Source organism: Nanorana parkeri, unplaced genomic scaffold (genome assembly GCF_000935625.1).
Source record: "Nanorana parkeri isolate BGI_ZX_2015 unplaced genomic scaffold, ASM93562v1 scaffold99, whole genome shotgun sequence".
Classification (NCBI taxonomy): domain Eukaryota; kingdom Metazoa; phylum Chordata; class Amphibia; order Anura; family Dicroglossidae; genus Nanorana; species Nanorana parkeri.
Window position 1 is genome coordinate 1,064,108 of NW_017306367.1, and position 27,347 is coordinate 1,091,454.

At 44.0% G+C, this 27,347-nt stretch overlaps 2 protein-coding genes and 5 non-coding genes across 7 annotated transcripts in view; 3 read left to right on the forward strand and 4 right to left on the reverse strand.

Moving 5' to 3' along the window:
- Nucleotides 1-397: 397 nt before the first annotated feature.
- Nucleotides 398-506, forward strand: TRNAL-CAA. The gene is made up of 2 exons: nt 398-435; nt 461-506. It is a non-coding gene; the product is annotated as a tRNA-Leu (tRNA).
- A 290-nt stretch (nt 507-796) lies between these two features.
- Nucleotides 797-879, reverse strand: TRNAL-CAG. The gene has a single exon. It is a non-coding gene; the product is annotated as a tRNA-Leu (tRNA).
- Nucleotides 880-955: 76 nt separating this feature from the next.
- TRNAD-GUC lies at nt 956-1,027 on the reverse strand. The gene has a single exon. It is a non-coding gene; the product is annotated as a tRNA-Asp (tRNA).
- Nucleotides 1,028-1,406: 379 nt separating this feature from the next.
- On the reverse strand, nt 1,407-1,478 carry TRNAQ-UUG. The gene has a single exon. It is a non-coding gene; the product is annotated as a tRNA-Gln (tRNA).
- Nucleotides 1,479-7,521: 6,043 nt separating this feature from the next.
- Nucleotides 7,522-7,604, forward strand: TRNAL-CAG. The gene has a single exon. It is a non-coding gene; the product is annotated as a tRNA-Leu (tRNA).
- A 192-nt stretch (nt 7,605-7,796) lies between these two features.
- Nucleotides 7,797-11,450, forward strand: RNASEH2C (ribonuclease H2 subunit C). The gene is made up of 5 exons (XM_018552879.1): nt 7,797-7,806; nt 7,895-8,056; nt 8,951-9,063; nt 9,630-9,749; nt 11,422-11,450. Exons 2-5 carry the CDS (start codon nt 7,897-7,899, stop codon nt 11,440-11,442), a joined length of 414 nt encoding a protein of 137 aa, XP_018408381.1. The 5' UTR covers nt 7,797-7,806; nt 7,895-7,896; the 3' UTR covers nt 11,443-11,450.
- An 11,127-nt stretch (nt 11,451-22,577) lies between these two features.
- Nucleotides 22,578-27,347, reverse strand: part of KAT5 (lysine acetyltransferase 5) — a 29,402-nt gene continuing 24,632 nt past the window's right edge. The window contains exons 9-14 of the mRNA XM_018552862.1: nt 27,182-27,271; nt 25,845-25,985; nt 24,407-24,500; nt 24,161-24,320; nt 23,952-24,033; nt 22,578-23,164 (exon numbers count right to left, since the gene is read on the reverse strand). Of these exons, the coding sequence (XP_018408364.1) occupies nt 23,030-23,164; nt 23,952-24,033; nt 24,161-24,320; nt 24,407-24,500; nt 25,845-25,985; nt 27,182-27,271 (702 nt within the window). The 3' untranslated portion in view covers nt 22,578-23,029. The remainder of the gene's footprint in view (nt 23,165-23,951; nt 24,034-24,160; nt 24,321-24,406; nt 24,501-25,844; nt 25,986-27,181; nt 27,272-27,347) is intronic.

Genomic DNA, 27,347 nt, shown 5'->3' on the forward strand with positions numbered 1-27,347 from the left:
AAATGTGAGTGGTGTTGTATAAGATAAAATTGGAAAATTGGGTGCAGGTTTGTCAGGAGGAAGCCCAACCACCCTTAAAGGTTCAGGAACGCACAAGGGATCCCGCACATCCCAATGGCAGCTGAAACCCCCCATGCTTTCACATTTGTGTATCCAAACCTCTGTTGTTAACCTTAGTGGTGAAACAAGTTTTTTTACATGCTAGCTTGTGAGTGTGCCATGAAACCTTTTTACTGTTTAAAGCCCATTCCATGTGCACCTTGCTGTAAAGCTGGTGACGAATTGATGAGTGTGAGCTGCAGTGACTGCAAAATGTAACAGAAAAAGCCAATTCAAGAGAACTGTATCGTGTAAAATGCAGACTGATAAATATTTTTCGCTATGCAGATCATCAAGTGTCAGGATGGCCGAGCGGTCTAAGGCGCCAGACTCAAGACGACAAGTCTTCACCAGCTGGGTGTTCTGGTCTCCGAATGGAGGCGTGGGTTCAAATCCCACTTCTGACATATCGTTTTCATTAAACATTTAACTTTTATGTTTTAATTAGGAATACAATTTGCTATATTTAAGTATGATTTCAAATGAGTTAGTGTGTTATGTATCTAAATAAATGACTGTTTTGCAATGTAGAGCATGTGACTTTTGTTACATATATGGATTTTAGTCAGTGCAAATAAGGTTGCTGCTGAGAAATAAAATATTGCAGCTTTTTCACATTATCGTTATTCATTTATGTTAAAGTTTGTGAAAGGAAATCTAATTTGTCAAAAGAAACATGAAATGGAAAAATACTGACTGTCAGAAGTGGGATTCGAACCCACGCCTCCAGAGGAGACTGCGACCTGAACGCAGCGCCTTAGACCGCTCGGCCATCCTGACATTATGTATGGAGGTAGAAGAAAGTGCCAATAACTAGGGAAAAAGGTACATGTTTCAAAAGTGAAGAAAACATGGCCTCCCCGTCGGGGAATCGAACCCCGGTCTCCCGCGTGACAGGCGGGGATACTTACCACTATACTAACGAGGACTTGCCTTGTCGCAGCAGCCTGTACTTTGTGTTCCAAGCCTGTGCTGTGTACATCAGTATATAACACTAGAAAACTCACGAATTAGCCAGAAATGTCATATTTTATTAATCCAATTATTCTTTAAATACAGTATATCTATTTTTGCATCATCGATTGCAAGTTATGCTGTTGCACTTCATGTAATAATCATTTGTATAAACAATAAGGTTCATGCTGCAGTCTTTCAAATACATTATTTAAACAGAATTTGCTTTTAAAAATATCACTTTCTCAACATTTTAAATCATGAAATTGAATTTATAGCAATAACGTGGAACTCACCAATTAGTGAGTTTAGTCAGAGTTGGAGGATGAAAAATGAAAACGCAAATTATAAAAAGGTCCCACCGAGATTCGAACTCGGATCGCTGGATTCAAAGTCCAGAGTGCTAACCATTACACCATGGAACCTCTCGCGATCATAGCCGTCAGTTAGATTCTAAAAATATACGCTGAAGTTCTGCATGTGTTGTACATTAATGATTGGCTAAACGCTATGGTCTGTCGAGCTTTCCCTTCAAACGATATTTTGTGGCTTCTTGGATACAGAAATGTATAGTTTTTAGCAAAGGTACAAAACATGGGAAGTTTGGCTACTACACTAATGTCTTCCATTGATGCTTCAGCTCTATCAAAAGGTTCCAAAATGCACAAACTAAATGGCAGGTACAACATGAAAAAATTGCAGTGAAAAGTTGCCTGTGTGAAGAGACATAGAGGCCGTTTTTCCGTGTTGTGTGATAGTGAGGTCATGAACATTTTCCCAGCTTGATTGCTGTAAGTTGTGGGCGCCCTCTCCTGTAAACATTTTCAACAGCCAGTGACAGCCTTTACATATAAGCATTTGGGCAGCTAGAGAGCAGGGGTGCCAGGGAGTATGTCAGAGAGTTTGGACATATCACTAGAGATAGTCAGAGAGTGTAGACATATCACTACAGATGGCTATCTGTAGGTGACGAGAAAGCATGGAGCAGGGTTGCCACCTTTTCTTCAAGCGAAACCTGAACACTCTAGCGACATGCGGACATATTTTTGGGGGAGAATGAGTTGTGGCTTATTCATATGTAAAAGGAGCCACCCATTAATATGTAAATACCACAGTCCAGACTATTTTCAGTGGGGAGCCAGTAGCCCCTATCTTAATTTTGGTTGCCCCCTGTCTGCCTGACATCTTGTGTCCAGGTTCCTGGTGCAATGAAACCCGGACACAGCATTCAAAACCCGAACTGTCCAGGTGAATCCTGGACAGGTGGCAACCCTAGCATGGAGCCCGCTTTCTGGCCAATCAGAAAGCTTGGCGCTGTGTAATAACGCTGCACCCAATCTCCTGATTGGCCGGGAAGCCGGCTCCATGCTTCCTCGTCATGAGGTGTGGAGGGAGCATGAAGCCGGCTTCCCAGCCAATCAGAAAGTCGGGTGCATGGCTTCCTGATTGGCCAGCTTCCGACCAATCAAGAAGCCGGACAGATTTGGAGTATAAGGAAACTTCACCATGTGTGATGATGTGTTTGAAACTGGAAAGTCCTGTCCTTCTTCAGTACATCAACCGCTCCCCCAATCTTCTCCCTGACCCCCAAAACTGAGCATACCATAGATCAGGGGTGCCCACAATGTTTTGTGTTAAGATCTATTTTTCAAATGATGAGCTCAATGAGATCTACCAGGGGGCGTGGCCGGGATGTGAAGCAGCGCGGACGTGACTGAGGGAACTCCACCGCTACACTGACCTTTCTCCTGTATTACTCCTGAAGATTCGGCTCCTGAATTACTCACCCGAGCTCCGGTGGATGTCCGGTGCAGGGGGATATGCTCTCTAGGTCCGGCAAGCGTGGCAATACCCCCAAAATTGCCATGCTTGTTCTATAAGAAGATATCCCATGGTTGGGGATGGATTGTACGGGGTTGACTTGTTGCACTATATGTGTGCTCTCACGGCTGTGAGTGCGAATGTTGTAAACCATATTACCTGTAAAAATCTTTAATAAAAAGAGTTTTTCAAAAAGAAAATGAGATCTACCAACAAATAAAAACCCTTTATCTTGAAACCAAACATATTAAAATACTTACTGGGACTACTGCATGCATCTTCCTATTGGAAAAACCTAATTATTTGAATATAGAAGTTCAATTTTATCAATAGGCTTTCCAATGCCTACAGCACAATAGATTTAATTAGCCATCTTAACGCTTATGGGCACGGAGAGACACTGGAACCCAGGGAGCAGGGATGTGTCAAAAACACAGGGTGCAGATAAGTCTTGAAAGACACCCTCTCATGGCTTTCTCTCCTTGCTCTACCTTGCCAGTCTCTCCTCTCTCTCCTGGCTGTCACTCCTCTCTCTCTTGGCTAGCTCTCCCTGCTCTCTCTCCTGGCTGTCTCTCTTCTCACTCCCCTGGCTCTCTCTCCTGGCTGTCTCTCCTGTCTCTCTCCTAGCTGTCTCTCCTCTTTTTCCCCTGGCTGTCTCTTCTTGCTGTCTTTTCTGGCTTTCTCTTGGCTGTCTCTCCTTGCTCTCTCCCCTGGCTGTCTCTCCTCTCTCGCCTGGGTGTCTCTCCTCTGTCGCCTGGGTGTCACTTCTCTCTCCTGGCCGTCTCTTCTCGCTCTCCTGGCTAGCTCTCCCTGCTCTCTCTCCTGGCTGTCACTCTTCTCACTCTCCTGGCTGTCTCTCCTGTCTCTCTCCTAGCTGTCTCTCCTCTTTTTCCCCTGGCTGTCTCTTCTTGCTGTCTTTTCTGGCTGTCTCTCCTTGCTCTCTCCCCTGGCTGTCTCTCCTCTCTCGCCTGGGTGTCTCTCCTCTCTCTCCTGGCTGTCTCTCCTCTCTCTCCTGGCTGTCTCTCCTCTCTCGCCTGGGTGTCTCTCCTCTCTCTCCTGGCTGTCTCTCCTCTCTATCCTGGCTGTCTCTCCTCTCTCTCCTGGCTGTCTCTCCTCTTAGTCCCTTGGCTGTCTCTTCTGGCTCTCTTCTCCTTACTCTCTCCCCTGGCTGTCTCTCCTCTCTCGCCTGGGTGTCTCTCCTCTCTCTCTCCTGGCTGTCTCTCCTCTCTCTCCTGGCTTTCTCTCCTCTTAGTCCCTTGGCTGTCTCTTCTTGCTGTCTCTCCTCTCTTTCCCCTGGCTGTCTTTTCTGGCTCTCTCCTGGCTGCCTCCCCTCGCTCTCCCCTGGCTGTCTCTTCTGGCTCTCTCCTGGCTGTCTCTCTTTGCTCTCCTCTGGCTGTCTCTCCTTGTTCAGGGCACCCCTGCTGTATATAGTAGGTGCTGATATCATGGCACTTCCTAATGTAGACCATACAAAATATTAGAGGAGTGAAATATTTTCTGGACACAGGGGGTGTATACAGGTGGTCAGTTCTGTGCATGTAGACGTGAAACAGCCCGTGCAGGTTGTGTGTACAGAAAAGGCGCACTGACTGAGCAAATACAACTGATCAAGGGCAGAGAGTATTATGCACTATATCGTCATCATCAAGTGGTTGCCATTAGTTACTGCCGTGAGAAGCCATGATGCCCTGCATTGCCTGTGCTGCAGTAAGTGGCAGTGGAAAGGATGTGTGGGTGGTTGTGACCGTGCAGTGCTGTCAGGGATGGTGCACACATAGATTCGTAGAACATTACTGACTGTTGTCTATGGCATCCACTGTAGGTGCAGAGCTTAGCGCGGCGTGGCCACCATCACTTTGCCCATTTCGTGGGCTCTTCATGACTGTGTTGTTACCTCCTCCCCGAACTCAGGGTTTCCCTCATACCGAACTCTGTCCACTCAGCCCCTTTAGGGAGCATTCAGTCCTGCTGCAGAGCAGAGCAGCAACACGTAGATCCCCAGGCCGGGTGTGTTCTGGCCACACCTATGCCATGGGATGGTACACCCCTCCCCGTCTGCAGCATCCAATACATTCAGCCGCACTAGCACCATGGGAGGGAGCTCGGGACAGCTAACTTGCGATTGCAATCTACCAGCATTTGCTTTGCGATCGACTGGTAGATCGCGATCGATCTAATGGGCACCCCTGCCATAGAAGAACCGTAGAAGAATCCTCCTCCGCTCCATGATGGTAATTCAACTGTTGCTTCATCCGCCTCAGCCAGCAGACATGGCCGCTCTAACAAAGTGGGTCCTACTAATGATTGCAGCCTAGGTCACGCCCACAATCTCAGAAAACCCTGCCCAGTACAACGTGCAGCTCACTCACTCCACAACACAGGAACGCCACGCCCACACCCTACTCCCATCTCACAGTAATCTGAGCCGCATATTATGGCAAAACATCGCTGGCGCATTGGCGCAGGCACCTCTTCTGCATTTCCAAGCACCCCCAAGTGGCGGAATGCCAGGTGGCACTTGTGACTGCTGCAACTCTGGTAGTTCCACAAGTGCCACTAGGTATCCCAGATAGAGTAGAGTAGACATTTCTGGGATAAAATGAATCTCTCCCGGGCGTCATGGAGCTGCTATCTAATAGCGGGAGACTCCCGGAACATCTCGGACTACAGGAACAGAGTTGGGATGTCTGCCTTCGGATATGGCATTCACCAGAATCAATGTGACCTAGTATAAATATACTTTGGTCATAACAAGCAGCCCACGTTGATGTTATCTCTCCGACGGCTTCTCACCACACAGACTTGATGAATGGCATAAGGCTAGGTTCAGCGCCTAAGCGACTGAGCTGTTTTAGTGCAGTTGTTACGCGTTCCTGTTCGCACGATTTTGCTTTGAAAACCGCGTGGTTGTCGTGCGGTTTTCAATGCATAGAGATGTCTATGGGACCCAAATCGCGCGAAATCCATACGAAAATCGCTCCTGAACTTTTTTGTGCAACAGGCGATTTCTAGCGCGTGACAAATCGCAAAGGTGTGAACAGCCTCCATAGACTTGAATGCAAATCTCTGTTTGGTGTGATACCGCGCGGCTAAATACGCACGATAAATTGCCTAGGTGGGAACCTAGCCCAGTGTTGAAATGGTGACTCTTGCAATATTTTCTCTTAAACAGGACAGTAAAAGACATCGTAGTGAAAATCCATTTATTAAACAAATCATTGAAAAACGAGTGCACTTATATTTCCAATCGGACACATCTGCATAAAAATCGCCCACAAATTCCAGGTGAAACTCGGCAGTCCAAACAGGGATGAACCTTCATAAAGAAGAACCCTAGCAGACTGCGCGGCGACTGGGCGGAGTCTGCTGGGGATCTTTTTTATGATGTTTCCGATTTCCTTCCCTTCCGTTGTGTTGTGTTGTTATGTTTTACGTGTTACGTTTTCTAATTGATGTTAACGGAAGGGCACTAAAAAATGAATGTGTGAATTGGGCTCGGTCACACCAGATCTTTTGCATTACGTTGCACTGAAAAACGAGTAGTGCAGGTTCTACTTTTTTTTCAGCGCAACGGAATGGAATGCTGTGAACTAGTCCCATTCACACCCTTATATTTTTCAGTGCCCTTCTGTTAACACCCATTGTAAAACATATTGCAAAGCAACAGATTGTAACGCACGGATCCAGTGTGAATGGGTCCATAAACATACATAGGCAACATGCCGAGCAAAAGTATCCACTACGGATACACCGATATCGTTTTTTTAGTATCGAGTATGAGTACTAATATTTTTTTTCCGGTACTCGCCAATACCGTGTAACAGTGCCGTGGCCCGGCTTCTTGATTGCCTGTGAAGCCGGTGTTCTAGCGAAAGAACACCGGCTTCACTTGCCGAGGCTACCTGGCTTCCTGACCAATCAGGAAGCCAGGTGGCGAGTCATGACCCACCTCCCACCATCTTGATTGGCTAAGAAGCCAGGATTCACTTGTTGTTGGGCAGCGTGGCTTCCTAGCCAATCAGAAAAGCCGGGAGGCGGATCATAAAGGCCGTGACACACTGCACGCGAAGCCATGCAGAGCGAAGCAAAGCTATCCGGCACGGAGCTTTGCGTGCAGTGTGTGAGCTGAGTGCAGTCAGATGATTGACAGCACCTTCAGCCAATCGGCTCGTCCGTAACAACCTGCCAGCTGTCGCATCGCGACGCGCTGGTTTATACGCGCGAGCCGATTGGCTGAAGTTGAAATTGTTCATCTCGGCACGCTCAGCTCCGCGAGCTCTCGCCAGCTGAGGTGCCCAGAAGAAAATGACATGACACACTGCTCGCAAAGGCAGCGCGCCCCCGCTCCGCGCTGCTTCGCGTGCAGTGTGTCACGGCCTTAACATGCTGAATTTAGTAAGGAGGTGTTACAAAGGCATACTGCAAAAAGCATACTCTCACTGCACTCTTCGGAGGACGGTGGGACTTGTAGTTCAGTCACATATAGCACCCTGCAGTCCTATCACCTCCTGAGGCGTTCTTAATGGCCGGGATGAAGAACGCTTTGACTCGGGCTACTCAATGCTGCTGTATAATGCAGGGAACGAGGTGGTCTGTCGAGGGCAAGGTACAGAGACAACATCTAAAACACGTACTCCACCGTCGGTTGTCAGGATGGCCGAGCGGTCTAAGGCGCTGCGTTCAGGTCGCAGTCTCCTCTGGAGGCGTGGGTTCGAATCCCACTTCTGACAAGTTTTTTCCCTTTAATTCTCCAACATAAATTTAGCGTTACAAATACAACATGGAATCAACAGTTTCTTAAGAACAGATCATAAGTTTCCTTTTTGTAGGTCACAGGGCGCATTACCCATTCATTTGACTACATTTACCAACATGCCTAGCTCCATGTGTGCCGTCACTTCCTGGCCGCATCTGTTGTGGCGGGAGTTTGTGGTAGGTAAGTATTGGGACTGTTGGTGTGAGGTAGTCCCGTTATATGCGGCTGTATACATCCATTCATATACATCTGTACCTTCCTCAGAGATGACCGAGAGCCGCCCTGCCTCCTGTGCCCGTCTGGAGCTCGGCACCTTGACCTCGGCAGACCAGGAGCCCCTCCACCTCCTTCCCTGCGTTATACAGCGGCATGGAGCAGCCCGAGTCAATGCGTTCTTCACCCCGGCCATTAGGAATGCCTCAGGAGGTGAGTGGTGTGCCTATGGACGGAGAGGGAGGATAGGACTGCAGGGTGCTATATGTGACTGGACTATAAGTCCCACCGTCCCCCGAACAGTGCAGCGACAGTATGCTTTTTGGTGGCCTTTCCCCCTAGTGAGGTGCCTGCTTAGTCTGCGTGGACGGGCAGCATCTGCGCAGGCAGCATGTGGACGGGCGGCATCCGCGCAGGCAGCATGTGGACGGGCAGCATGTGGACGGGCTGCATCTGCGCACAGAAAAACACCTGTTGTCACAAAAGTGCAGGAGCCTTTTTCTGGGAAGATCAGCACGATTTGTCCCCATAGACTCAATAGGAAACGTGCAACACAATTATTTTGCGTGTTTTCCATATACATCAGAATGTCACAGATCTGCTTACAAAAATGTGCGACTTAGTATATGCGCAGAAAAAAAAGCGTAATCTGCACTGAAACGCTGTCACCTTGGTGTGAACGGGACCTAAAAGCTGACCATTGTAAACACCCGTCGGCATTAAATGTTTTGTTTCAGCCCTCTATTTGCCTCTTTTGTTCGAAGCTTGGTCTGTTTTAAGCTCACCCCACATGTTAGCAATCCTACGGGCGGACGGCAGGAGGTTAATCTATTCAAGTGGCATAATTAGCTGTTGGTAAAGATACTGAATCAAACAGATATGTTAAGCAGAAGCCTTTATGTTCTTACTCTTTGTCTGCAATTGCAGACAAACTGAATAAACAAAGCAGTGTTTACGCTGGCTAGGCATGTGATGACAGATGTGAAATGCTGATAGGCTATATCTGTACAGTTGCTCAGTATTCTTGGATATTTTAAAGTTACTTGGTACTCCTGAATATTTGAAAATTGTTCATTTATTTTTAGCAATACCCTTTATTTTGTACAGGTAAAGAGGTCTCGTTCAGAGGCAGAATATTCCGAGGGCAGGAGGTTACTGTACCTGAAGGCTATATGGGGCTCGTTCTGAAGGAGGATAATAAACCGTTCTCTGAGGAAGAGGTAAAACTGCTCACATGACACTCCGATTCCATCACCCAATTGCCATATTTTCCGTTTGTAGGTGTCACATAGATTACGTTAGTTTTACTAGTAGAGTTGTAAGCGTTGTGATCACAGCAATGTACAAGTCAGCAGTGGCAGCATAATTCTGGAATGACAGGTGCCCTTTAAGCACATCCATATCTTTTTTCCTGCAAATGCTGGTCACACGCATTAGTCTGCTTGTGCAGTCTCCTTTTATATTTATCGACAACTCTACAGAGAGAGCCTGACTGGATATAAATTGAATGATTTAGATATGGCCTCACTCTTTGTAATTGGTACATGTAAAATAGCTTGCATTGGGATTTGACAATCTGATTCTTAAGATGAACTTTCTGACACACATGACTTGTTCACTTCTCTAGGTTGCAGGAGGAAGTGCTTGATGTGGGATGTTTGGATGAGCAGATTTCAAGAGATGGTTATAATTATACATCTGCCTTCAGCAATCCTCTAACCAGGTTGTTTGGATTTAAGATTCCTTTAGTGTAGGGATCACATTGCTTTGTCCTTCTCTATTCCAGGATCGTTCACTGACAGTCAGAAACACTTTCCAGTCCTTTACACAATGGAACCTGGAAACACCACCATCTGCAGACGATGTCTTAGTGATGTCACTAGCATGGCCGAAGATCGCTGCTGCGGTAACACATCCAGACCACACTATTTAATTGCTTGATTACTTTACTTTAAATGCATTGTTTCCTGGAATTTGGGTTTTATTAACAGTTGTGCTAACATTATGTGGCATAAATCTCCACCATTTTATTCTCCATGGTCTCTGCTTTAAAGAAATATATAATTGGGGGGGGGATACAAAGGGTTTATAGCTGTTCCATGCATAATCCATGTCAGTGGCTGAGAAGTAGCCATGTAACTAGAATTTCAGAAGGTGGTTGGCAGATGCTTGTCTATGGCTTTCTTTCAGTTCAGTTACCATTTTATAGGCTGGTGTGTCACTAAACTCAGGAGTTAAGGCTGGGTTCACACCTAGGCGTATTGAATATGCACGTTTTTCACGCGTTTTTTTTACAGCGATCCGCGGTAAAAAAACCGCGCAAAAAACACGTGTTTCCGAGGGCTACTTGGCTGTACCCCAATGGAAACGCCCGACCAAAACGCCTCAAAGAAGTACATGTACTTCTTTGGGCATAGGGCGGTTTCCCACGCGTTCGTACTCACGGAAAACCGCCCAGATGGGAACCATGCACATTGAAAATAATGGCATTTCCCTGTTTGAGCGTTTTTCCGCGAGTACGAAAGCGCGGAAAAACGCCCAGGTGTGAACCCAGCCTAAAATTGCATTCAAGTACCTTCACTCTTAACAAAAATGTATCTTATTTGTGTATCCTCAAATCATCTCCGAATTGTCCTTCCTTCTGGAGGCTGGCTACTTTTGTTGATCATGGTCCCTGTGTGTTCAAATCTAAAAATGCACTCGAGTACCTATGGCTGTTGCAGTCAGAGCTTTCTTAGAATCAAACACTTAGGGGTCTATTCACTAAGCTGCCATAGGCAGCCGAGTAAACAACCGACCCCAAGTGAAGTGAGCCGAAGGCTGTTTGGCTATTCACTTCAGGTTTGTACGACTGATTTCAGCCGTACATCGGGGGGCTTCAAGCTCAGCATGTTCGGCCGACCCGAAGTGCAGAAGGAGTTAGACTCAGCCGATCCAACATCTTATTTTCTTCTGACGGCCAACGGCTGCCGTCAGAAGAAAATAAGAAAAAAACGAGCAGGGAAAGGTTTACTCGGCTCGATGGAGCAGAGTGAACCTTTCTGTGAGAGGCTCCCATAGCGTCCGGTGTGGCCGATGCATTCCTGGTTACAAGGTAACCAGGAACGCAATCTGACATTACAGACTGAGAACACGGAGAGGCTGCTGTAATATCATAGCGGCCCTGCCGGGTTCTCAGTGTGTAATGACAGCGTCCCTGATTACCAGGGACGCTGATCTCTATGCAAGTGGCCGGAGCTAGCTGTGAGATGACGGCTGGCTCCGCCCAGCTGTCTGAAGCAGGCTTTTGGCCGGCTTCGGCTTTCAGCGCGGCTCAGCCGAGCCGAGGCATATGCGTTCGGCTCAACTGAGCCGCTCAGCTAAGTTCGGGAGCTGTACGGGCTATACTGAATAGCCCGTACAGCAGCCCTTCGGTTCTACTGAACCGAAGGGGTCCTGGGGCCGAAGCTAGCCGAAGGATCGGTCAAAGCTACGGCTAGATCCTTCGGCTGCTTCGTGAATAGACCTCTTAGTAGGTCAGTGATATATGAAGCACAGCATACTATCCGTACGTTTATGTCATTCTCTTTTATTTTCAGGTCCATGCACCCGTTGATTAGAAGTTCACCATTCTGTTTGGTATGAAGGCCAGCCGAGGTGTATTTCTCTAGTAAATATTTTGTATCTGTAAATAGAGCTCAAAGTTAATTTCATTAGCCATAATTAGTGGTAAATACTATACTGCAGCTGTACTTGTGCACCAAAAAGTGTACTCGGTGTAACCATTTTTTTAATAATAAAATGTAAAAATGTGTTTCTTCATGAATTTCTCAAAAATAACTTGTGTATTGAATACATCTTCATCACAAACCATGAACCAGCTGTTATTGTAACCTGTGATATATAAATATAGAAGTGAGAACCTCACAGATATTTTATCATTTCAGTGGTGAGTAGTAGACACATGTCCACATATTGAATGGACTGTCACGCAGGCAAAATCGGCTAGGGCTTTCAAAAGATTAGGGAGAGATAACTGGGGCCATGTGAAAGATAAGAGCACATCATCAGCAAATAGGGAAAGCTTATGGTCGGTACCACCTATTTCAATTCCTTTAACCCCTTCATGACTGAGCTTGTTTTTGGTTTCTGTTCGTAAATGACTGACACACTTTTGACATTTATTTTTTTCGCTTTTCACTTTTTTTTAAACTTACAAATTTTTTTTTTTTTTTTTGACTTTAAAGAATAGATACAAAATGTTATGTATTAGACACATAATGTATCTATTCTTGAAAGTCAAAAGATAAAAAAAAAAAAAAGCCAGTATAGCTTGAGAGAGATATCTCTCTCAAGCTATACTGGCTTTTTTTTTTTTTTATCTTTTGACTTTCAAGAATAGATACATTATGTGTCTAATACATAACATTTTGTATCTATTCTTGAAAGTCAAAAGATAAAAAAAAAAAAAAGCCAGTATAGCTTGAGAGAGATATCTCTCTCGATCTATACGAGCTGTCAGAATGCCGGCAAAAGCCGGCATGTGTGTCCGCTCTGCTGTGACTCTCAGACACCCGATATTAAGGTATCGGTTGTCTGAAAAAGGTTAACCCTTTCAGTAATGGATCTCTAGATAGTTAGACATCCATTACTAAATGGTAACCGCTGAGAAGGTTAGCAACTTCTAGTGCAGCAAATAACTCGTCACGTACAGTGTATGTCACGAGTCATTTGGTCCCTTTGTGGCTGGACGTACAGTGTACGTCTCCCGTCACGAAGGGGTTAATGGCCGGATGGGTTTATAGGTACTCAGCCAAAGGTTCTAAGGCTAGGATGAAGAAAATGGGTGATGGTACAGCCCTGACACCTGCTCTGGGCTAGTTTGTTATTTTTTTACTTCCTTTACCAGACCAAGATTACAGCAAAAGTAGCAGTTAGAGGGTTGACAAAACATTTAGCGCTGATAGGGGCACATGATAGTTCGCTTTTATGTATTTTCGTAAAACTTCTACCCAAAAAAAAAACTGTTTTCTCTAACTGCTTAAAAATGTTAGTTCAGCTTTATTTTGTTGGAAAATTCCATCTAATACAGCCCTGTCCACAGGCTGACAATACTACCGTACTTCCAAAGTGACTCTATTGCTCCTCTATAGAGTGGAGCCACCCTAAGACAGGAAGTGTTTTATTGACCAGATCTAGAGGTGAAAATAAAGGAAAAGGTCCTAGATTAAGCAAACTAATGCAGCCACAACATTTAAAAGAGAACTATGGCTCAACATTTTTCTGACAATTCTCTTTAGGGTCACGGGAAGACATGTACTAATGTCCTCCTGTGACCCAAAACTCAGCATATAGCGGACTATTGCCTGCTATATGCTGACAACGCAGAGCCGTGCTGCAGTTGGAATCCACTCCGCTACCTGATTGACAGATGTGCCCACCCCCACCTCATCCATCCCCCCAGTCACTGGAGGGAGGGGGAATCCCTGGGGGGAGTGGTGACTGACAGATCACCAGGCAATCGGTGGTATGTGATCCCTCGATCATTAGAGCCGACCTGTGAAAGCTTTAGTGTCACACGCTGGCTCTAATTATGGGGATGAGTGTATTTTACTCTCCCCATAATACTCCTTTTTAAAGTCCATTTCTACCTTGTAAGTGATTAGCATTTATTGTGGTAATGTAGAGGTGCAGTGATGATGTATGTGTGTGCAATTATGTTTTTATTGGGCCTGAAGTCTAGAAATTCAACATTTTCTCCACAGGAAACTCAATCTGACACCAGGGTTGGATGTAAAGTGGACTCTCCCCTCCCTGTTATTCAGTGTAACACAATCCGTAAACAGCAGCTCTGCCTTTTCACACAATACACTGTCCAGGGAGGGGGGGTTGCCACTATGAATACTAATGAATAGGGGGTGGGGGGCTCACTTGTACTATACACATTACTTGTAAAGCACAATTGCAGCGCTTTCCATGTGGAGATGAAGAGGAAAGCTAACACAAAATGTAAGTTTTTGTGTTCATATACAGCAATAGCAGATGCCTGCTTCATGTACACTCGGTGTACATTGCTGGCATATGGTTTTTTTTTAATACCTCAGCAAAGGTGGAAATGGGGTTCAAAGATTGCAGTATATTCATTTTTTGTTGTTGGGTTTAGATACACTAAACTGTTTGTGCCCACCTATCATAAGGCTAATGCGAAGGTGCAAGTGTCTGGCAGCAGCATTTTTCCCATTTATTTATGTTCTGAAGCATTGTGGGGGGTAATTACACTGTGTTAAAGGAAGATATGTTGGTGGAGCACTTGATCGGGATATTGGTAGGTATTTAGATCTGTTCATCTACTAGTTCAGAGGCTGCTCTTTAAAATCTGTTGGGGAAATTCCACGTTTGTTTTATACTGTTCCACATTTACATCATGTATTGACTTAACGGTGCATACAATTCTGATGAATGTTTTATATGGTATCTATAGCCCTGATCAAGGGGGATTGGAAAGGTCCCTGAAACGCATTGGCTATCTTATGATGAAAAACAACTGGACTGTCATCCATAGGTCTGGGTCACGCTACTTTAGTTATTACAACATAACATTGGCCTTTAACACTACATTTCTCATGCTGAGCTATATTACTGAATTGAATATTCCGTGGTTCTGTCACAAGGAGCATGAAATGCAATCAGTAATTTCCATAGGAGTTAGCCTTCTGCAAACAATTACATGGCTTTAACCTGATATGTATCTAGACCAGAAACAACGAATCTATAATGAACCCTTGCACCCTCACTCCCTCCCCTACTCAGTCGCATGCTTGTCAACACCGGTGAAGCCAGTATAATAGGCAATATATCGCAGTTATACCTGAACCAGGGGCGGGCGGACTGACTGTTCGGGCCCTGCCCGAGCACCGGTGGCCTCCCCCATGCCTCAGCCTCCTCCTCCCGGTGTCACCCAGAGTCCCAGTGAGCACAGACTGACTGCTTCCGTTTGTGACCTCCTCCATGTGTCAGCCTCTTCTTCCTCTCCGGGCTGCTCATGGTGGACTGTGGACAGGCTGAATAGAGATGTGTAAGTAGAGTGTACAGTAAACTCCTCATTATCCGGCATCCACAGGGATTGGTAGATTTCCGGATAAATTTAATTTCTGGTTGCTTGAGAGTTACTATTAAAAATAGGTCTAACTAATGCCATACCCCATACTATACCATAATATAAACTCTGTATTGACTTCATTATTAATATTAAAATACAGTAATCAAAAGCAAATTAAGACAAATAGACACTTTCCAGGATAATACATGCCGCAGGACAGTGAGTACACAGGGAATGTTTTTTTTTCTGGTTAGTTGAATACCGGATAACAAAGTTTACTGTACAATATTTCTCAGAAAAGAAGTCGCACTTCCGTGAATCACCATGAATAAAGCAATGAATACGTGCTGTGGAACGACTTCCCATGTGTACAACCTCACGCATTTCACCGATCTGGCTTAATCAGAGAGTGCCTCTGTAATTAGGCATAACAACCAAGGGGGGAGACGTTGCAGTTGCCCCAGGTACAAAGATGGGGGGGAGCAGCGAACACATTTACGACCGGTTCACACCATCTCCAGTGCGTTCCGGGACTGGAGATAATGTAAACCGGCCCTAAAACCTGCGACATACTGCACGCAGAGTCGCGCGCAGCAAAGGAAAGTGGCAGTGGGGAGTTCTAAGTGCAGTGTGTCTGCCAATATCCTCTCCTGCACTCAGCTAGAAGAGAGCTGAGAGTGGCGAGATGGAAAACACATGAATCCGCGCGTCAGGACGCAGATTCAAGCGTGCAGCCAATCTAATTCCCCCTTATCAAAGTGTCTGGTGAGGAGTCCAGGAGAGAAGTCCGCTTAGTAATGCTTTCCTTCCTGCACAAGTTCTTTCTGTGACGTGCCAGGGATGGGATGCAGAAAGAAGGAATATGAGATATGTCCATTAAATAACTAATATTCAATAAGTAATATTCATTAATAATATAAAAACTTTGAATACTTTATCAGAATGGAAAAAATAATTGGCCAACTAATCGATTCTGAATATAATTGTTAGTTGCAGCCCTACATGTAACATGTCTCAGTAATAAAATGTCCTGTGTAGTTTAGGCCTTGCTAAGTATGAGAAGCAATGAGTACCGGGGGAATTTAAATCTTCACGTGTTGTTTTTGCAAGCTAACACATTGAACAGTACCACTACAAGCAGCATGAAAAAACAAGAAGCCACTGCCACGTTTGCAGTCAAATTTAAGAAACCACACTATTTTTTTTAGACACGTTTCTTTTCTAATTGTTTCTTTGGAGCAGATTTATATATGGGACTACAAGGTACCATCTCAAAGTGCAACTAGAGATGAACAATGAGGGACAAACAATGTAGAGGCCAAACCCTGAGATCGTTAACACTTTGTTAGGTCAGTGTGTGTTCAAATCTAGTTTACAACTGATAGATCTGTCAATTATGGTAAACATTAACTCCCCAGCCTCCTCAACATACCATAGAGAGGGGAAAACTTCAGTTTTAAAGATTTCAGAAAAGAGCAAGTAAGGTAAGCAGCCATTTTTAGTACGTGTTATTCCAATTTGGCTGCAAAAGTGGAAATGGACTTTAGGGTTGTTCTGCTCTTGGCAGTACAGCTGGCCGCACACACGAGTTTTTGGTATGGATCAAAATGTTGCCTTCTACCTGCTGTCCGGCCGTTGTAATTAAACGGCCGGACAGTGGCTTCTTGAGGGCGGGTGGGTGTCTTTAGACCAGTGGTTCTCAACTCGTGGGTCGCGACCCAAAAGTGGGTCGCGACAACCTCTGTCATTGTCCTTAGTGGTGAGACAAGTTGTTTTACATGCTGGTTTGTGAGTGTGCCATGATGCCTTTCTACTGTTCAAAGCCCATTTCGTGTGCACCTTACTGTATAACTGGTAACAAATTGTTGAGTGCGTTTGTCGTTTGTTTTGCTTTACCCTCTGCAGTGGGTCGCGGTGTCATGTCTGCATAGACCGGCCCATCTGCATTAGAGAGAACGAGGGGGAATTTGTGGCTCAGCCTGCGGGAACCTCATAATGTCAAACTGTCCCCTCTCTCCCGGCCTCCCCCGGGCTCTCCGATAAAGTGGTATGGCCCGGGGAGAGAGGGGACTATTTCCTCACTTTCGGGCCGGCGCATTAATATCGGGCCGCGGCGCCCGACAATTAAGTAATAGTTCCGGTCGGCACGGGAGAGTACAGCAGATATCAATCCGCCGCTGTATCTACTGTACTCTCCAGTCCAGATAGTTCAGTCGGCTGGAATCAGAGAAAGGTAGGCAGGCAGATAGGGAGATGTGCACTGTGGCAGGACAGGGGACGCTGATGGATATTATGTATTCCAAGCCCACATAATATCCATCATGTATATCCATCACTGTCCCCTAATGTATGTTAATGAAATAACAATTAATGTTATTACACAGACTGGGCTCAGAATACATAATGTCCATCAGTGTCCCCTGTCATATTGTCCTCTGTAGCTACAGAAACCGGAGAAAAGCTGTTGAAGCAGGAGTTTGCTTCATCAGCTTCTCTGGGGGTCCCTAGGTGACATTAGGGGTCTTAAGACCCCTGATGTCTCCATAAAGAGGACCTGTCACTGCAAATTGGCTATCACATAGGGAGCTTGCGGGCTCCCTATGTGATAGCAATAAAGTTCAGTGGAAAAAAAAAAAGGTTTAAAAAAATTTGTTACAAAAAAATTAAAAATCACATATCAAAGCAATTAAAAAAAAAATGAAAGTCCCCCGCCCCACAAACATGCGTCAAGCCCGCCTACGTGCGAAAACGCTGATTACATCCATTGCGCCGCACATGTTACAACTGATGAGCGGTAAAAGCTTTTAAAGCGTCGGCTGTGGTCAATTTTGAGTATGGTAGTTTTTTGCGATTTAACGGGTGGGCGCAATTTTAAAGCTTGACATGTTTGGTGCCTATTTACCCCGACGTGACCCCATCTTTTATATTTTACCCAAAAATTGGGTAATAATAAATGTTTTATAACAATGTAGGGAGAACAGGTTTTTTTTCAAAATTTTCGGTACTTTTTTTATTATACAGTAAAACAAAAAACCTGCAGTGGTGATTAAATACCACCAAAAGAAAGCTCTATGTGTCCCCAAAAAAATGTTATACAATTAATTTCAGTACACTGTTGCATGACGGAATAAATGTCAGTCAAAGTACCGCAGCGCTGAACACTGAAAAATGGCCGGGCCAGGAAGGGGGTGTAAAGAGGTGCAGCGATCATGTATACATGGTGTGCATATTTTTGTGACTCGCAACGCAGGCTTTCTTCATTTTTGTATGAAGGTTTTATTAGGCCTGAAGCCTAAAAATTCAACATTTTCTAACGGCTGTTTACATGCCCGTCAGGATTCTAGCGGGCGCAAGCACAAACAAAATTATGTACAGGCACGTCCACCTGCCGGGAAGCATCCGAAGTCCGCCTGTGTTGTGACAATGGGCGGATGGCAAGCGGTTAAAGTACATTTCTACTTTTTCAGCCAAACTGAGAAAACAACAATTTTATATTTGTTCCATTTTCCATTCATATTGCAGAACTTTAAACAATTTTGCCTTTTACTTGCTTACAATTCCTACCTTCTCCTCTATGCAATGTTAAGGTGGCGGCTGTGGGAAGTTATGTTTACTCTAATTAACCCTTTCTGTACTGTACTGGCAGATTTCATTATCAGTTGTAAACTAGATCTGGACATTGTCTCTCTAAACAAAGGGTTATGTTTAAACTGCTCCGAATAGCCTGAAATCTGCACAAAGGCCTTCCCCAAAGAAACAGTTAAAAGGTAGTTTTGTAAAAAAAAATAAAAATAATAATTTCTCCAGACGTGTTTCAGAACAGCCTCTGAGATACTGTATATGCTCCTCCCATCGAACAAGAAACACATCACCCAATTCAAATAAACGGCTGCCTTCTTTAGTCTTCAGTTTTTTGTGTTTCCTCAGGCGGAGGAGGCATATCACCTCGGTTTTACCCCCCTCCCCTTCAGTGCCTAGTGAAGGCCAATACTGGAGGTACGTTTTCCCCTTTGTGTTTGGATCATGCTCCCCTCTTCCCGCAGCTATCAGTGTTTCCCTGCTGAAATCTTACCTGCATTTGCGGAGAGCCGCTTGTGCTGTAGACTGTCTGGTGGCTGCAGAGTCGGAGGTGGATTCCGTCCACTTGATCAGGTGCAGTGACGCGACGCAGGGGAGAAGCCAAAATGGTGAATATGGGTGCAACTTTCCTCAGCAGGGGCTGTGAAGATGCCGTTCTGGAGTCAGTCGGTGAGGATGGATCCATGCACACGCAGCACCATTTCTGCCCAGGTAACAGTACATCTTTTTATGTTGATACTTAGCCAGTGGTCTATGTAGTCTGCATATTTCTCACCAGAGGCCCCTGTGGTGTTGAGTGTCTGTTGTGAGTTAGGCACAGTGGATTTTTTTGTAAATCTTTTAGTCTACAGCAGGGGTAGGCAACCTCGGCACTCCAGCTGTTGTGGAACTACAAGTCCCATGAGTCATTGCAAGACTGACAGCCACAGACATGACTCCCAGATGCAGCATGGGATTTGTAGTTTCACCACAGCAGGGGTGCCGAGGTTGCCTACCCCTGGTCTACAGATTGGGCTCTTATGTTTTTTTCCTGCCTTCTGATTGTCTTTATGCTAAAATCCAATAAAATGGATCAACAAATGAAAAATAGAGATAAGAGCAAAATTCTGCCCAACAAAAAAAATGTTTGTGGTTCAAGATTAGGAGCTTTATACCCAAAACCTTTATGCTAAGCCTGCATAGATGGTCTTCTAAAATAAGAATCTGCTAAATTACTATCAGCCTCCTTTCTACTGTTTAGAGCTTTCTTCTACATTTCAGTCATTATGGGAAAACATGAGCACTCCCGTACTCCCTCTGTGCCTATGTCTTCCAGCTGTTTACCCCTATCCAAGGAGGTTATGTCTAGTAAAACTTCCGAACCTGAAGAGCTCAGTGAAGCTCCTCAAACCCATTATCTTCCCAGGAGGAGGAGAGCCAGGCTGAGGTTTCTGGGGGCTCTAAATATAAATTATCCCTGGAGGATGAGGATGACTGTCTACAGGCAATTTATGACCTTAGACATACAGGAGGAAAAAGTCTCTTTGTCTAGACATGATCTCATGTACCAAGGTTTGAAGAAAAACAAGACTTTTTCCAGTCCATAAGACACTGTCTGAGACTGTTAAAGGAGTGGGCAGATCCAGAAAGGAAAACCTTTTTCTCTAGTTCACTTAAAAGAAGGTTCCGTTTTAATGATAACCCGTCAGCAAGTATGGAACAAGGTTCCTAAGTTGGACGCCCCTATAGCAAAGAAATCTGTTCTCACATTTGAAGACATGGGTACCCTAAAAGATGCCATGGATAGAAAAATGGAGACACTCCTCAGGAGAGTCTGGGGTTCAACCTTATGTAGCCTTAACCCCGCTTTGGCAACCACGTGTCGCTAGAAATCTTGATTTTTGGTTGGCTCAAAGGTGTAACTATGTAACCTTATGGCAGGTACACCGAGAGACCAGATCTTAGAGTCCTTTCCCATGAAGCTTTCTGCACACTTATTAATTCTTCTAGACGTGCTCTATGGCTTAAACCATGGGATGGGGATTATGCAATTTACCTTTCCTGGGAGTAAACTTTTTTTACATCGACGTCCTGGCTGGTGAGTGCAGCCTTACATACGTTGGATTACTGGTGAAGGCCTCCATTATAGCTGCATGTGTCAGTTTAAGAGACTAAAGTGGCATAATGACTTTTATACTAATAGCCGTGTCATGTCAGGTACAACAGGTTGGTCTCACTCAGTGTAGTCAGGTCTAGTGACAATATTATCCATTAATGGATATTTCAATGTAATCTAATTAAACACTCCTCCCCATGAAATATTACAATATTGTATATTTTAGAATAATCCCATATCTATTTACATATCTGCAAGAAAGTCACTGATGTACTTGTAATCCTGATTTTCTGGTGTACTTTTGTTAATGTTGTACTGATGTATTGTTCATTCCACACCCCTTCCCTGCACGATGGCTGATGCATCAAAAAGGTGACCTATAGACTGCAAACATTATTTGAGTGCGATATGCATTTCTATTGCACTGAAAGTTGCAGCAATAATTTGAATAAACACGAGACCTGAAATACAAAATTGTGTACAATTTTAAAGTTAACCTGTAATTTGCCAGAAAGGTTAAAGTAACAGATTTGCTCCAAAGGAGGTAATACCTTCTCCTGAACTCCTCAAGCTGCAGCTCCTAAAAATTCCTATGCAGGTTTCAACAATCTGAAACTTTTGTAAGCTTCCCTAGCAATTAACAGCTTAGGCACTGGGCATGGTATTGTGGCGAGACGGGTAAGCTGCATGTCCCCAATACCCAGAATCAGCAGGGTTTTGATGAATTGTGACACGGGAGTACAGGAAGGTAATAATTCACTCCTAGCGGTGTCTGCTGTCAAGAGAACCCAATGCTTAGATTACTGCAGACAAGGTTTAGGTGCACTTTTAGTCATCCAGCACCTTCAGCTGTGACATTGTCATTTTACTGTTTTATTCTGTTATCTGATAAATAATGCACATTAAATATGCCGTTCTCTATTGATGCTCTTGTGGAGCACACAGTGATGGTTTTACCCATTTAACACAGAAAATGAGGTGAACTATGACATGGTAATAAATAAGTGAGCACTTTGTAGGGTTCCAGTGACGTTATCTGGTTTGAGGTTGATCATGGTGGCAAATCTCTATCCCCAAATTCTGAATTGTAATAAAGGGGCACCCAGCCATTAATAAAACCTCTGTATATTTCCAGTTTTAGCAGCAGCTGAATTGAAGTCCTAGAATCTTGACTAGCACCCAGTTAATAAACATTTCTTTCTTAAACAATCATGTAAACCGGGGTGACAACTTTGTGTACAGCTCATGATGCTTCTTCAATAATTCATAGGATTCAGAGTAAAATAAATATGGACTTTTACTGCAGAAGATACTTTTTATCTGTTGTTACTGTTTTATAAATTAACCATACAAAGAAGTCCACATTGTTTTTAAAAGTTTCTTTAGACACAAAAGAAACAACCCTTGTATTTACAAAAGCAAAAAGTCCATTTAGATCTGCAAGTGACACTGGCCCCTCGTACAGTTGCAGCATTTCCCTTGTGAAAAACATTCACAATAAATGTTTTTAATAGTTTTTGTTCTACAAAGCACTTTTGAGCTTATTCGATTAAGCAGCGCAAAGACCATTAAGCAATAACAAGCAGCTTTCAGTTTACTGAAGTCTGAAATTAATGCACTTTGCACTTTCAATATATAAACCCATTTTTACCTCAATCACATGAGGGGGAAGCTGTCAATAGACACGAGTATCTTCCCATTTCACTGCTTTCAGCGAATATGGCCAGCCATCCCATTGTGTGTCCAGACAGCTCTGGGTGACCATGTTGTGAAGGATACTATCAATCACATAGATTTGAAAAGCTGCTGAAGGTTATCTGCTGCTATATGTTGCTTTGCACCTCTTTCCTCTCCCATCCACAAACACAGCAGTCTGAAAGCAGTTTTGCCTGAGGGTGGCTGAATCATGCTTGAACATCTAAGAGCTCTCCATGTCTGCAGGCACCTTCAGTGGCAATCTGTATAAAAAATGTGTGAGTAAAGCAATTTCTTTTTCAGTTGTAACAGATATCCAGCAAATGCCACGCTGATGGAGCTGGCCATTTTAGTGTGTATTGATGGTCATTTAAATAAAGCCTACAGCTAAGAAGTCTATAAAGATCTGTTGTAAGGGAGATCGGCTTATTCCATAGTTGTCCAAGTAGTTGCTTTTTACTTTTACTCTGCATCTCAAGCACCTCTTGTATATGTAGTTCCAGCTCAAGGGACCACTCACACCTTGAAATCAGTGGCACGCGTTTATCAGCCAATAATCCAAAAGACAGTATTCAGCCATATGACCTCCATGAAAAGACAGCTGCTTGTCAGCTCTGTTTGATTGAAGTGGAAAAATACACTTGGTCAAAAGTTCTTGGCATTCAGGCTTGAAAGTCTTACGCGTCATACAACAGGTTAACATTTCCGGTTCTTCCAATTTTCAAGTTCTTGTATCTCCCTACCATTTCCCTCTTTTGCTCCAGTCCTTAGGAGTAAAGTGCAGACATTTGGAGTCTATCCTGAGAACCCTTTTTAGCATAGCTCTTTCGTGACCTTCCACAATGTCTTCTGAGAGTGTGAGGATGTACTGACCCTGGAAGAGACAACAACTCTAGTCACTGAGAAATACTGCCAAACTAAGAAATGTGTTACAATACAGCCTCCATTATAACCAGTATGGGTACACAAATGTTCAATGTAAAAGTCATTGGGCATTCCTAAGGTGCCATCAAGTGCTTGCACTTGCATCACTTGGAAAGGCCAAACTAAGGCTAAGCACCACATTATATTTTACATCAACGGTGGTCAACTTACATGATATAGGGGGCCTCAAGTGCAGCCCTGACATCACGAAAGGGCCGCGCACAAATATTCAGTAAATCTAGTGCTAAAGAAAGCTGTCAGAGACTGCAGACATGCAACAAGAGATGGTCAGAGAGTGCAAACGTGCTATATGAGTTGTTGGGAGACTAGGGACATGCTGCAGAAGACAATTATGGACTGGGGACAGCTTACGTGTAACCGCTACACATCACTGCTACTACAGCCTCTACAAATAAATGATTCCACATCTGTGTTCCCTACAACACCCTTAAAAATGACCATCTCCTGTAGAATGCATGTCTGCAGTCTCAGCAATACCCATTATTACAGATCAGAGGAAAAGAAAAGGACCGGCCAGCGCAGAAAAAAGGAACTAGAAGCCAGTCTAAATAATATCTGTCCTTCACTGGCTTAAGCAGGCACCAAAACACAGACTACTGTCTGCAGGAGCCCTGAGGGCTGTACATTGGACATCTGGGTTTTACAGGGCTACCAGACTACTGAAATAGATTTAGCAATGAAGGTACATTAGATACATAAAATCTGTGGATATTTACCTTGTAATAATTGATGAGATTTAGGTACTGCAGTGTAGATATTACATCTTCCTTCTTTATGCTGGTTATCTCACTAATTTCACTAGAAATAGAGAAGTCTGTCTTAGTACATTTACACAATTATTTCTCATGAAGGTGATTTTGGTACCTGTGCAGGTTGCTCTATGGCTTATCACTTGGGTACGGTAATGTTAATCATTACATCTTACTTAATAGTGATCTGCGGCCTCTCTCCCGTCTCAGTCTTCAGTTCCATGAGAATTTCCAAGATTGTCTGAGACCAGTAGCTACGGTACGATAGAAGACCCAAATCTGAGAGTGGCTTCTCTGGAGTGCCCGTCTTTCCCTCTACCTTAGACAATTCATAACCTGCCAGAGGTAAGGAATGGAAAAGTACATTTCAGATTAAGTCAAAAAGCAATGGAGTAAAACATAAAATGTTGTGGGCTACTTACTGAATTCTATAAGCAGTTTTCCATATCCTCTTCTTTGGTAAGGTGGCAAGGTAAGGATACAAGCCACATTATAATCCTCTGTAGACTCCTTCTCCTGGAAGCAAAGTAGAGAGTGGTAAATGTTCGGCATCACCTGACACTTTAGGTGGCCTTGAGAAAACGATTATGGGAATTCATGAAAAATACAATTATCATCATTAGTTCTCTGCAATTATAAGGGTTACACTTAAAACCCAACTCCAGGCACAGTCATCTTACTGGTGTAACAGCAGTTGAAGACCCCTGTTGTTGCCTCAAAAGCCTCCTCTTGTAATGAACGCCCTTTTCCACATACCGCAAATCTTCTTGTTTTCTGTGCAGAGGGAGTAAAGCTCATGCTGTACTTCCTTCTATGAGGCCTGCAACGCTCACATGCTAGCGGGGCGGACAAACAGTTGGAACTGTGCTTCCCCCAGCATGTAAACAAGAAGAGTTGTGGGGTGTAAAAAAACATTCATTGTTGTAAGTGGCTTCTGAGGCAACTGAGTCTTCAACTGCTTTAATACTAGTAAGCTTACTGAGCTTTACAAGTCCCACATCACCCAAAGGATGGAGCAAAATGTGCTTCCTGCCAATGACAGACAAAATCACTTCAGAAAAGAAAAAAAAGAAGAAAGACTTTGCAGAGTAAGGGCATATCTATTCCCTAATCTGCATAGTTTCCAAGCCCTGAGGAAGGGGTTGTGTCTGCACACGAAATGCGTTGGCTGTTTGATCAATACAAATATTGAACTTATTTATGGACTCTGATATCTGCTTTGTTCTGCACTCTTCCGCTTTCTGTCCCATTTATCTGAATGGGCTAACTAAAGCACAAAAAAGCTCATGCACTATTTCTTGTAACACCGTGTACCACAATGCATGACAGTGCTGACTGATAGCACAGCTTTAACCAAGCAGAAAAAAGAAAAACTGAATTTGCATTACTGTTTTTTTCTGCTTCAGACTTGCTCAGCATCATGGTGAGATACAGTATGGCTGCAGTTTACAGACATTGTGGAGTTGAAATGTAGTTAAATCCACATTTCATTGGATAATGATCACTTGCTAAATACAATTTCACTTTCCTGTAATCGCATTAGGAAAAAGGTGAAATCTGATTGGCTGCCATGAAGTGCTTCAGTCTCTACTATTAAAAAAAGCTTTTTTCTTTGCACTGGGGTGTGTTATGATGCTATTTCACGTGTTGATCTCTCTTTTTTTCTAACAGTTAGTGAATCCCTTTAGGAAATCCTGTACTACTCTGTCCTCAATGTTTATTCTCCTACGGAAATGAGAAAATGCACAAAAACCTTCAGTTAAAACATATGGTAAATATGTATCTCTATCAGCTAAAGGTAGCCATAGACATTACAAAGGTAGCCGTCCACATAGCTTCATAGCTTAAAATGAGACAAACCTTAGAGAAGTAGCCAACAATATGGAAGCCTTTCGAGTCGTATTCAGTCATGATATAAAAGAGGAAGGGATCTGTGTCATAGTATAAGGTTTTGTGGTCCAAAAAGCATTTTGCCAAAAGGCACAAATTCTGTGAATAACTCTGTAATCAAAGAAAAAGAGTGAATAGTACATTAGAGATGGAGAAAAGTGACAAGACTCAAAATCAATTCACTGATTTACTTAGCATTTCATTTCCTGCAAACTCTCAGGAGGACATAAACTAGCATCCTCCCGTCACCCAAAGCTCAGTATACCGCCGCCGCAGCCGGGGGTAATCCCTGCAGGGAGCTGTGAGCGAGTGGCGGTATGTGTTCGCTCACTTCCCGATCTATTGAGCCGACGTGTGACAGTTTCACTTGCCTCATAGTTCTCCTTTAAACTGTCAAAATCTTTTAAAAAATAATAATTAAAAACGGCACTTACTACACATTCTTCATGACAGCACTCCTTAAAGTGGAAGTAAAGTCAGGAAAATAAAAAATTGCTTGGAGGTGGGGATTTTTGCCAGAAGAGACATGCAAAGTCTTCTGCCAAAAAAATAAATACAATTCTTCCTTTCTCCCCCGGCAATTTTCTATTTTTTTGTGTACACTCTATGGCGCAGCCACCACGCAGTGTACACGCTTAGTCCATTTACAGTATCTTGAAGATGCAGTGAATGGGCTGGGTGTCGGGGAGGATGTAACTCCTGTGCCATCCGTTATACCATCAGTGGCCACTCAATGGCCAAACAGGAACCCAGAAGTGTTGACGGTGGCGGGGGACAGAACTGAGGACTGAAGATCAATCTGACAGGGAAAAGGTAAGTGTGCCCTAATGTGCAAGTATGTTGTGCACATTGGAGCAAAAACCGAACGTTTCAATAGTGGTTTACTTCTGTCACTGTGCCCAACAGAACAAAATGACAGGGAGCGCAGAAAGCTGTTTACATCACCCCCCTGGCTTTTATACTTACCCAGCCACGCTACTTCACAGCTTTTCCGCTGCAGCAACTCAAACTCAAACACAGAAAAGACATCATGGGCTTCCCAATGTGACATTGTTCAGGCCCCCCGATTGTCCTCTTAGGCCCAAACACTGTCACATGGGGGGAGGTCCCGTGCTCCCTCACCGACAGACCACGTTTTGTTAGTGAGGACATGGCTCGGTAAGTATCACTGCCTTGAGGAGGAAAAGCTATCTGATGTTACTGTCAAGTGAGATTGCTAAAAAAAAACCCTTGCAGTGTGCCATTAGGCTAAATAGCCAGACAGTTGCAAATACTTTCTTAGGTTTACATAAGAAGAATGCACTTACCTTGTTTTTACGTCCATCTATTTCAAAGAAGGAGATGGTCCCTTTCCTGTAAATTTCATTCCCTGGGGGATGTCTCAGATTACATTTAGTCTTTGAAGAAGGATAAAAGAAAATATAAGTATTACTGCATGAAGGACAATGGGTTTTTTATAACGGAAACAATCTT

Bases quoted from the DNA above. Each gene is read 5' to 3' on its own strand.
- RNASEH2C (XM_018552879.1), top strand. From the start codon at position 7,897: ATGACCGAGAGCCGCCCTGCCTCCTGTGCCCGTCTGGAGCTCGGCACC. The intron at 9,064-9,629 runs GTAAAACTGCTC...TCTCTATTCCAG, and splicing joins AACCGTTCTCTGAGGAAGAG to GATCGTTCACTGACAGTCAG. The intron at 9,750-11,421 runs GTAACACATCCA...TTTTATTTTCAG, and splicing joins GGCCGAAGATCGCTGCTGCG to GTCCATGCACCCGTTGATTA.